At 41.4% G+C, this 11,360-nt stretch overlaps 1 protein-coding gene across 2 annotated transcripts in view; it reads left to right on the top strand.

Moving 5' to 3' along the window:
• Nucleotides 1-11,104, top strand: part of AP4S1 (adaptor related protein complex 4 subunit sigma 1) — a 44,310-nt gene extending 33,206 nt beyond the window's left edge. The window contains exons 5-6 of one of the 2 annotated variants that reach the window (XM_006729545.3): nt 2,261-2,272; nt 10,484-11,104. In XM_006729545.3, the coding sequence (XP_006729608.1) occupies nt 2,261-2,272; nt 10,484-10,612 (141 nt within the window). In that variant the 3' untranslated portion in view covers nt 10,613-11,104. Of the gene's footprint in view, nt 1-2,260; nt 2,343-10,483 lie in introns of both variants that reach the window. The other variant, XM_081829486.1, reaches the window with a different exon arrangement.
• The last annotated feature ends 256 nt before the right edge of the window (nt 11,105-11,360 follow it).

Below are 11,360 nucleotides of genomic sequence, written 5' to 3'. Positions count from 1 at the left end.
TTTTAGACTATTTCATAACCACCACGAAATCAGTTATTGTCAGGGGACAATAAGGCTGGCCTCAAACTCTATCTTTGTATTGATCGCTTGGAGAGAGTGCCATAACTGAGCACTGCCCAGTAGAACTTTCCACCACCACAGAAATGTTCTGTACCTGTGCCGTCCAGTGCAGGAGGCACTAGCCACATGGAAACGTGATTAGTATAAAGGCGGAAATGAGGAATTTAATCTTAATTCATTTGATTCGCCACGTGGTGCTGGTGGTTACCGTATCAGACAGCACAGCTCTGGTTCCTGCTTAATTGCAGTGACCACTCCCTTAAGACAGACTGGTTTGCAAGTCAGGGTCTGTGATTCAGAGCTGGCCATGATTAGCCATCTTAAGGGAACACCTATCAAGAAGAATAACATTTCCCAAAAAAGCAATATTTTAAACCTGAGATAATCATGAGTGAGTACAAGCACTATCATTGCTAAGGTTTTTTAAATTATTATTATTATATTCGGTGACTGAGAATAAATAGCATGTTGCTGAATTCTTGCTGTAATTCTGGGGAAAGAGTCAGTGACCACATAAACCACAGAAGTAAAGATTAGAATTTAATTTAAACTGGTGACTACACAGGACTCCCAACAGTACTGTGAGATGGTTCAGTTTAGGATGACAGTAGCAAAAAGAAGAGACAAAGGAGGGAAGAGAGTACTATGGGAAAGAAAATAGAATCTGTCCCACTCGGAGAATGCCTTGTCATCTAAGATTTATTTTTGGGTTTGTGAGTTTTAAACATTCTTGCTGAGACTATTTTTAATCTTGGTTTCCAAATCTTAAATTTGGAGATCAGTCTCATGCTGTCTGGGCTGAAAGAAGCATCTCAGCATCACATTTCAAAACAAAAAGCCAACCCGGTTAGGTCCCCTGGGGGCAAGAGAGGATGGTTGCTGTTGAGGATTGGGGTCGTCATTGCTGCACTTGACAAACCTTAAGTCCTTTCAGATATGAATTTAACTCTGTTTACTATTTCTCCCTCTATAATTTTTTTTAAGATCTAAACATCTCTGATCACTGAAAAAAATTGAAAACACATATAAGCAAAAAGGGGAGAAGATTGTGAGTAAGCCCATGACTTACTGATACATACTATTAGGTACATTTCCTTTTAGACTTTATGTATCTGTCTGTATCTAACTATATAACTGTATCTAACTATTCCACTGTCCGTGGGATAATAGTGTATATTCCGTGTTACAACTTGCTTTTTTACTTAGCAATGTCAGTACTTATATATCTATAGCCTCATTTGTGGATCTGCAATAATATATTTAACTAGTCCCCCCTTGATAGATACTTAGCTTGTTTTCAGTAATTTGCTACTACAAACATTACCCTAACATCCTATCACACATTGTTGTCCTGTTATCTAATTATTTCCTCAGGATAAACTTCTAGAAGTAAAACTGATGGATTCAAAGGGCATGCATATTATTAAGGTTTTTGATACACATATCAAACTAGCTATCATCTGTAAAGGTTGAGGTCATCTATTCCCTCTATGTTCTTTTTTTTTTTAAAGATTGTATTTATTTATTTGACAGAGAGAGAGAGAGACACAGTGAGAGAGGGAACACAAGCAGGGCGAGTGGGAGAGGGAGAAGCAGGCCCCCCGCAGAGCAGGGAGCCCAACACGGGGCTTGGTCCCAGGACCCTGGGATCATGACCTGAGCCGAAGGCAGACGCTTAACGACTGAGCCACCTAGGTGCCCTTATTCTGTCTATGTTCTAAGGATGAATTGTACTGGTTGGCAAAATTCTTCCAAACTGCAGCCTTTTTTAAGAAGCACAGTCCAGGGGGCGCCTGGGTGGCGCAGTGGGTTCAGTGTCCGACCCTTGGTTTCAGCTCAGGTCGTGATCTCAGGGTCATGAGATCAAGCCCGCATCAGGCTCCATGCTCAGTGCAGAGTTTGCTTGAAATTCTCTCCCTCTTCCCCTCCCCCCCACTCATGTGTGCGCATGCATGCTCTCTCTCTCTGTCTCTCTTATTCTCTCTCTCATAAATAAGTCTAAATAAATAAATAAATAAATAAATAAATAAATAAATAAATAGCACAGTCCCAGACCCAGGGCCTTCCTGCTCAGACTTGTATGTACAGAGCTGCCTCCCTGACCTGCTCCCAAGCCTGTGGCCAGAGCAGCTGCTAACTCTGCTAAGAACATGTGCCCCAGTGTCTCATTCTCATCCTTGTACTTTTTTCTCTTTTCCAGAGTGAATTAGATGTATCCTTTTTCAAAGCTGTGAGCCAGGTTTTCCTCAGTACTTGGCAAAGCACAGGGTAGTCCTGATCAGGTAAGTGCCACGGGGCAGGAAAAGGATGCAGCAGAATCCAGAATGCTAATTATCCATCAACAACTGACAAGATAGTCGGAGGTGCAGGAGCTTTGCAGAAAGACCCCTCTCCTTTTTCACAAACATGATTCTTATTAAGATTCTTATATTTTTCAGACAGGCCAATGCTATGGTCGTAGTTGATAATAACTGTTAGAATAATGTAATTTCTTTTAAGTATATAGATTAGACCTTTCCAGAATTTGAATAACACAGCCAGAAAGTGCTTGGTCCTCCTAGAGAGAATGGATTTTCATGGCTCCAGGTCTAAATCTCCAGAAATCCCTCACATGATCAGAATAAGGCCTTCAAGGATGATAAACTAGAGGGTTAAAGAGTTGCCTGGCTTGTATTCATTTACTTTTATAACAGAGAAAGCTCTCTTCTTCTTCTCTTTCTTCTCCCTTCTAAATCAAAGTATGCAAGCGCCTCCCTCCCCCGCCCCCCGCAACAAACATTATTTGCTTCAAATACTGTAGGCCTGTGGATTTTGGCAGGGGCCCACTGGGCTTTGGGTGAGTGCTCTGGAGGCAAGGTGACTTTTAAGTTAATTTTTACTTCAAAAGTCTGCTTGAAAGCAATAAATGAGAGTCGTTTGGGAAAATATCAGGCTTAAATCTAAAATAGTAACAAATATAACAAATATATATTAATTATAACATGTTTCTATATACGTATATACATTAGACATCAGCCTATCTGGGGGAAATGGCCATTTAGCTTTTACTATTGATAGAAAACGTCATCATCAACTCCATTTACAGGCTCTATCTGGAAGCCTCTTTAACTGGGAAAATCTGAGTGCCCTCTAGTGGTGAGTGACCTAAATCTATGATCCCTTTGACCTAGGACACCCAAGACCAGACTGTATATTAAGGTGTATTTTTATTCAGCATGTTACATTCCATTTTAACTAGGCCCTTTAAAGCAATTCAAAATAAATCTCGTCCTCTTGTACAGAAAAATAAGAGAAATGCCTTTTGATTTAAAAAGTCATCAGGAAGATAGGAAAAGCTGTTAGACACCTCCCAGGAGTACAGAAATCCAAGTTTTGCTTTTGAACCTGCCACAAACTGCAGGTGTTGGACCAGACAGATAACCCCTTCATCTCAAAATAATAGAATTAGGGGCGCCTGGGTGGCTTAGTCGTTAAGCGTCTGCCTTCGGCTCAGGTAATGATCCCAGGGTCCTGGGATCGAGCCCTGCATCGGGCTCCCTGCTCGGCAGGAAGCCTGCTTCTCCCTCTCTCACTCCCCCTGCTTGTGTTCCCTCTCTCACTATGTCTCTCGCTGTCAAATAAATAAAATCTTTAAAAAAATAAAAATAATAGAATTAGGCTAGAAGAGCTTTAACACCCTCTCAGCCTTAATATTTGACGTTGCCTTGACTCTAGGTAACTGAGCTGAGTTATCTTACACCTAGAACAGGAAAAGAGACTCTAACTAGTCTAGAAGTTCAGAGAATTACAGTGAATCAGATATAACAGGGCATATATTACAGCTGAACTAGTGTCTTATATATTGACTAGATGTTTATTAGAAGTAGAGACGGATTTGTCTTTTTTTTTTTTTAAAGATTTTATTTATTTGACAGAGAGACACAGCGAGAGAGGGAACACAAGCAGGCGGAGTGGGAGAGGGAGAAGCAGGCTTCCCGCTGAGCAGGGAGCCCAATGCGGGGCTCGATCCCAGGACCCCGGGATCATGACCTGAGCCGAAGGCAGATGCTCAACAACTGAGCCACCCAGGTGCCCGGACCCAATCCACTTCTTGACCATCCTCCAGCTACCTGGGTCCCCAGAATTCACTGGGTGCCCATATACCAGGGCCTATTGCTAGGTAGGGCCTGTACAGACCTGTCCCCATGACTGGGGGCAGGAATGACAGAGAGCCTGGGATGGTAACCCACATACACACATGGGGAAAAAAGTGAGGAACAGGCTAGAATCCCTTTTTATATTCCAGGGCCACCTACTCCACAAATATAGGGTAGGCCTAGAATCCAGAATGTTTTCTTGATTCCAGAATCTTTTAAATAAATCTTTAGAACATTCATGTTTTTATTTTCTAAGTCCTTAAAACCCAAAAGCCTGAGCAATTAGTTCTAGAATGTTAAAGCTCATGTGGGTGATGTGAAAGTACCTCTTTACTGTAGTTGAAGGTAGGGGAGAAGGAAGGGCCTCTGCTGCTGCTTGCACATCGTGACTCAGCTAGTTGTGTTCCGTGGTGCTCTCTGGAGGGATGAAGGCAGCCAGGCAATAGTATTCAGCACCACCGAGATCTGCAGTCAGGCCCTTATCGGGACCCAGAGCCCACTGTGGGCCATCAGCCTCTCCTTCCATCATTACTTTCCTAAAATCCTAAACACCTTAAAGGTCCAGAAACCAGAATAGGTCTTCTCTGAATAGGCACTAACTTCACACTGACTTCATGAGAAATCACTAAAGTACTTGTTCAACTAGGGGCTATGGAAATACTGGCAAGAAGAACAAAGAAGTTCTCCAGGGAAGCCACCCAACACCGAAGTGGTAGCTTCTAAATAAACTGAAATTGTCTCCATGTTCTCTCAGAAAGGTCACAATAATTGAGTCATTACCAAAGGATTTCTTATGAGGTACGATGGAGTATGTGATTACCTCAGGAATGACTTGATAATGTCAGGAGTAAACTAGCTCCCGTCTCCCTGCAAGTTACTTTTAGAGTCCTAGGATTTGAGTACTTTGGAGCTAGAAGAAAACTACACCATCACCAGGTTAAAACCTCATTTTTAGATGAAAAGGCTGAAGCCCAGACGGGTTCTGTGACGTGTCCCAAGCCATAGAGCTACTTTGGGGCAGAGCTGGTACCAGTCTCTGGGTTTCCAGGGCTATAAAATTAGATATAGGGGCGCCTGGGTGGCTCAGTCGGTTGAGCGTCTGCCTTCGGCTCGGGTCATGATCCCAGGGTCCTGGGATCGAGGCCCACATCGGGCTCCCTGCTCGGCGGAGAGCCTGGTTCTCCCTCTGTCTCTGCCTCTGCTTGTGCTCTCTGTCTCTGTGTCAAATAAATAAATAAAATCCTTAAAAAAATAAAATTAGATGAGATTAAATTTGACACGTTTTTAAAAAATGTGTTATTGTCTGGAGTAGATTGTGGCAGTTTAGTTTCTAACAAAACATTTGTAAAGTGCCTGTCACCGTGCTATCTTGGTGTTGTCAAAGTTTTTCCTGAAGTAGGAAAGAAGTTTTGAAGAAACACTAGACTTTGGTTGGAGGAGTCAGGTATGATCAAAGAGAGTATCTGAATGTCTTGATAAGAGCATGCTCTGCAAAAGTGGGGTTCATACTTCATGATTTTTTTTTCAAGTAGGCTCCATGCCCAGCATGGAGCCCAATGCAGGGCTTGAACTCATGACCCTAAGATCAAGACCTGAGCTGAGATCAAGAGTCGGACACCCAACTGACTAAGCCCCCCAGGCACCCCCACGTTAATTTCTGAACATCTTTTTCTTTCTTTTTTCTTTTTAAAGATTTTATTTATTTATTTGAGAGAGAGAATGAGATAGAGAGAGAGAGCGTGAGGGGCGAGGGTCAGAGGGAGAAGCAGACTCCCTGCTGACAGCAGGGAGCCCGATGCGGGACTCGATCCCGGGACTCCAGGATCATGACCTGAGCCGAAGGCAGTCGCTCAACCAACTGAGCCACCCAGGCGCCCCTCTTTCTTTTTAAAATATGTAAATTAAAAGCAGGGCTGCAAAGCGTGAGAACTGGCCCATGCAGCTTGTCCAGTCTTTGGGAAGGGCAGGCACTGAGAAGCGAGGGGGCCAAAACCATCTCAGCATGAGAACTGCAGTCAGTGCTGTCATGAGTGAAGAGTCAGAATTATGAACAGTCCCCCAGGGAGTCAGCCATTTACCTGGGAATGGGGTGTGAAGGTTCCAGATTGAACAGTTCTGCCTTCTGGGCTTCTCTGGTTCTCATTGGCCTTTGTTGTCTCCGTATTTCCTTGAACTGCGTCCTGTAGGTGCCATTTGCATCTGCTACTACCGTTCCACCCCTCTGCCTTAGCCCCACTCCTTTCGCTTCATGCTTCCAGGTTCTGTTTGTTTTACTCAGGAACAATGACAGCAAGTTAGGAGGAGCAACAGAGTTAGGAGAAAAACCAAAGAAATTGACAGGCTCATTTGACCCAATGCTTTCATATTTGTGTAATTTTACATAAATTTATATAAACTTAAAATAATTACACCTGGCTGTCTTGTTGATAGAATATGAATGGACCTTTAAGGAAAAACCCATTAAAAAAAAAAAAAAGATAGGGGCTCCTGGGTGGCTCAGTCGTTAAGCATCTGCCTTCGGCTCAGGTCATGATCCCGGGGTCCTGGGATCGAGCCCCGCATCGGGCTCTCTGCTCAGCGGGAAGCCTGCTTCTCCCTCTCCCACTCCCCTGCTTATGTTCCCTCCCTCGCCGTCTCTCTCTGTCAAATAAATAAATCAAATCTTTAAAAAAAAAAAAAAGATAAACTCCTTTTCAGTGGCCTAATTAACAAGGAACAATACCAAGCCTAAAAGTGGACAGCAGACTGCATTACAAGGAGAGTATACCCAGCCTGTGCATGATCTTCATAAGGATAGTCTTCTATACAGGAGTATTCCCTTTTCTGTGGGAAATGTGAACACAAAGGCCCTTCACAGTTTATCTAATTTCATGGCAAATTGAATTAAAGTATTAATATGAGAGTAAGTTTTTCCCCACCCCACTTAATTTATCAAGAACTTTGCTTAGGTGGGATCTTAAAAAAGAAAAAGAAAGAAAAAAAGAAGACAAGGGATCTGAGACCAAAATCTCGAGTTAGAAATTTTAGTTCCTAGGCTGGGCTCTGCCTGGGAATTGCTTTTAAGGTCCCATTCGAATATATGCTGCTCGATTTTCTCTTTTGAAAGGATAACTAGACTACCACAGTGATATTAAAATACCATATTGAAGGGCGCCTGGGTGGCTCAGATGGTTAAGCGTCTGCCTTCGGCTCAGGTCATGATCTCAGGGTCCTGGGATCGAGTCCCGCATCGGGCTTCCTGCTCCTTGGGAGCCTGCTTCTCCCTCTGCCTCTCTCTCTCTGTCTCTGTCTCTCATGAATAAATAAATAAAATCTTTAAAAAAAAAAAAAATACCATATTGAAAAAGTGATTTATGATCCAGAGACCGAAATTCCAATGTAGGAACCAGAAACATTTCAAGCACTTTAATTAAAAAACTGGTTTCAAGTGGCACTATGTTCAACTTCAACCCACATTACATAGCAATTCAGAAAGACTCTTGGGTTTCAGGATTGGGAGAAAATGGGGCTTTCTGAATCTGCTCTTTGGGAGGCTGTCTGTAGTTCCTATCAGTTCCAACCTTAGGGTGCCCCAGTTACCCTAGGGATCTTTAAGTCAGTTCCGTTCAGTACAACCCAAAGGTAGGACCCTCTTGAAATAGTCATTCTCAGCTTACCACATTAATAGACCAATAGCCTGGACCTTTCTTGCTTCATCCTATTCCAGATGTCAGGGCTAAAGCATGTTTGCCTGTTTATTGCCATGGGGCTTTGCATATAAGGCATTTTTTGGGTCCCTGACATGTATCCCAAATGCCATGACTCTTGGCTTCACCAGTGTGTACAAGTTGCTTATAAACCAAATCAAGATGTAAACAACAGCTGGATTCTTATTTTAAAGGCGTCACATGATTCCAGGGGGAAATCAGCTTTCAGGCCTTTGCCTCACATTGGATTTGTCTGTGGTTTCCCCATATAGTGCTGGAAAGCCACGTGGTTATTAAGGGTTTGAGTCAGCTACTCAGATAAGACAGGCATTCACATGCCCACAGTACAGAATGACCTCACTGAGCAACTCATGTTTCTAGGATGTTGGGAAATTCAGACTTGCTGGAAGACCTTGTCCTTATGATGTGAGGATGTCAGTGGTTGATATGATTCAGCAGCAAATTCTCATCTGAATTTCAAAACAATTGGCCTCTTGTTCAAGGGGACATCTAAATTTTAGATCATCTGCTTGCCACAGTCTTCAGAGCAGTTTAATCCCTGAACCAATTCAAATAGAATAGATTAAAATTAGATCTTCTCTCTCCAAGAAAACTTTTTTATTTTTTTAAAGATTTTCTTTATTTATTTGAGAGAGAGAATGAGATAGAGAGAGAGAGAGCATGAGAGGGAGGAGGGTCAGAGGGAGAAGCAGATTCCCCGCCGAGCAGGGAGCCCGATGCGGGACTCGATCCCGGGACTCCAGGATCATGACCTGAGCTGAAGGCAGTCGCCCAACCAATTGAGCCACCCAGGCGCCCCAAGAAAATCATCTTAGATGAGTTGGCATTTTCAATGCACCAAGGCTTTCATTGCCCTTAGTGACTACGACAGGGGGATTGTGCCTTAGTGAATATGACGGGGGATTCTGCAGGCCATTTTTCACACAGCCACCTATGCTCCCCAACTCCGCTTCTTTGTACCCAGCTGACATTTCCACTTTGTCTGGCTTCTGGGTCTGATTGAGTCAAGGGCCTAATATTGCAGTCCCAGGTTGGTCATGGACAAAGCAATCATCTATATAATTGGAAGACATTATTAATAGGTTTATCAGAGTAAAGTTTTTTTTTTTTTTTTTCTTTTCTGGGTCATTTAAGGACAGTTCCCATGGGCTCCTGAAAAACAGTTTATTCTGCTAGAGGACTCTTTGCACAGAGCTTAATGAGATATTAATGCAGAGCCTAACAGAAACCTAAAAGTCATTCACAGGGTTGTCTCATTTTCTACAGACGTATTTCACTAAACAAATACAATACAGACTTGAACATCTGGAATTATTGAAAAAAATCAGGTGGTAACGATTCACTTTACAAAGATTCACTATTTAATTATGAACTCCCCTAGTGCATTTAAGTCACTCATTTGTTGAAGTTTGTCTATTTGAAACCATCTGCTTCAATCAGCTGTTTTGGTTTGGTTTTTTTTTTTTTTAAACAGACCAGGATCATGTTCTTTAAATAGAGATGAAAATAAGCTATTAAAGTGTAGAATTCAGAACCATTCAATATTGTCATCATCTCATTCTAGTTCCCCTTCTCCTTTGACAAAAGAAAAGTTTCCTGAAGGGGCTCCTGGGGGGAAAGAATTTGGCTCTTTCCAATTAGCAAGACCTCATAGGCTAACAACATTTTCGTCTTCCCCCATGCCCTATACTAACTTTCCACTACGAACATCAGTACCCTGAAGTGGCTCCATAATTCCCAAAGGAGTATTTTTATAACTGTTCATTCATGCAAGATACTCTCATGAATTTCAGAATTTTTATCTACTTGGGAATTAGCATTGTCTTGCCTTCTTCATTCATATCTATTCTTGGTGATTTTTTCTTCAGTCTGAGAGAAAAGATAGCTTAAGACGTGAGGTTTTGTGAAGGCATTTGGTTTGGGGTGAGGTTTGAGGGCTGAGGGAGGGTGTATACTCAGTAGCCACAGGCCCCTCCTGAGAAGTCTGGAAGCAGAACCATCAAACCAAAGCTGTGGGCTTAAATTCCAGCTCTGGCTATTACCAGCCATGTGACCTTGGACAATGGCTTTGAGCCTATTTGCTCCCATGTAAAATTAGGATAATATGTAACATTTGTATCACAGGGTTGTAGAGAAGACTGAAAAAATTATGTAAAACACTCAACACAATGCCTGGAACATCGTGTGTGTTAGTGTTGATGTTATTAGTGTCTGGGGAAAACAACACTGCTATTGTCCAGTCATGCTCTTGCCAATGTCATTTGCTTTGTTCTCTAGTTCTTAGTAGAGTCACTTTCCCTCTGGCTAAAATGTGTAGTAGCTATTCTGTTTCTATGCCTACTGGCCAGTTAGCTTAGCCAAAGTGAAACTAGGTGTGTATGTGGATATGAAGGTAATAATTTCTAACATGGACACCAATTTTAAATCTAATTTCAGAAGTTCTGTAAAAAAAAACAAATATACTGCATGCTTAGACTAATTTACATGGGAAAAATTATAAGCTAAGTCGTAAGTTATTACTTAATGTTACATGTTAATATCTTTGTAACTCTAAAACTAATTTCCTTAATATGAACTTAGATAATGTTTAATTTGGATAAAGTACACATCATTTTGGATGAGATGGTGTTAAATGGCTGCATCGTGGAAACGAATCGGGCAAGAATTCTTGCCCCTCTACTCATTCTTGATAAAATGTCAGAAAGCTGAATGATGGAAGGCTCTGCCAGACAACATCAACCTGTAGACGTGAGAATACCATGGAATACCTCTCAACATCTGTAGCCCAAAAAATGTGGAAGACTGCACATTGCAAAATGGGGTGTCCTTCCAAAGACATTTTAAATAGGTGTTTTCCACATTTCCTAAATGGAAAACAAAGCTTTATTTTAAAATATGGTATTCAAAGAAATATTTTCTCTGAACTAAGAGACAAGTTTTGTTTTCTAACCATAAGCATTTTTTCCCCACTTGTTCAAATTTTGTTGAGTTCTGAGGGTAACTTTTTTGTTCTCTGCTTTCCTATGCACATTTAATTCAGGATTAGCAGCATGGGAAGAATGTGTGACAATTATCAGCCAATAAAATTTTAAACACACATAGTACTTTGAATGTTTTCTGAATGCTTTTTCCTTAAAATGATTTAAAAAGTCAAAACTTTACAAAATTGTGTACCTAATAAAAATTGAGAATTAAATTTTATGCCAGTTTCGAAAAGCCTGATAACCATTTTATTGGCACTTGGCAATTACAATGTCATCATGTAATTAATTCACTTATAATGTTACCACCAAAAATGAATGGTTACACATTAAAAGAGAGCTCTTAACAACCATCCTTTAGGCCATATTGTAAATGGTTTGTCTTATTAGAAAACTTATTTGTAAATGAAAATTTAGTTCAAAGTCTAAAAATAGAATGCAAGAGAATATCTCTGTTGAGGTCAGCATGATATGAA

This window comes from Leptonychotes weddellii, chromosome 9, assembly GCF_054177405.1.
Source record: "Leptonychotes weddellii isolate Sample4059 chromosome 9, ASM5417740v2, whole genome shotgun sequence".
NCBI classification, from domain to species: Eukaryota; Metazoa; Chordata; class Mammalia; order Carnivora; family Phocidae; genus Leptonychotes; species Leptonychotes weddellii.
The sequence above is the reverse complement of the archived record's forward strand: the minus strand, read 5'-3'. Positions and strand labels throughout refer to the sequence as shown.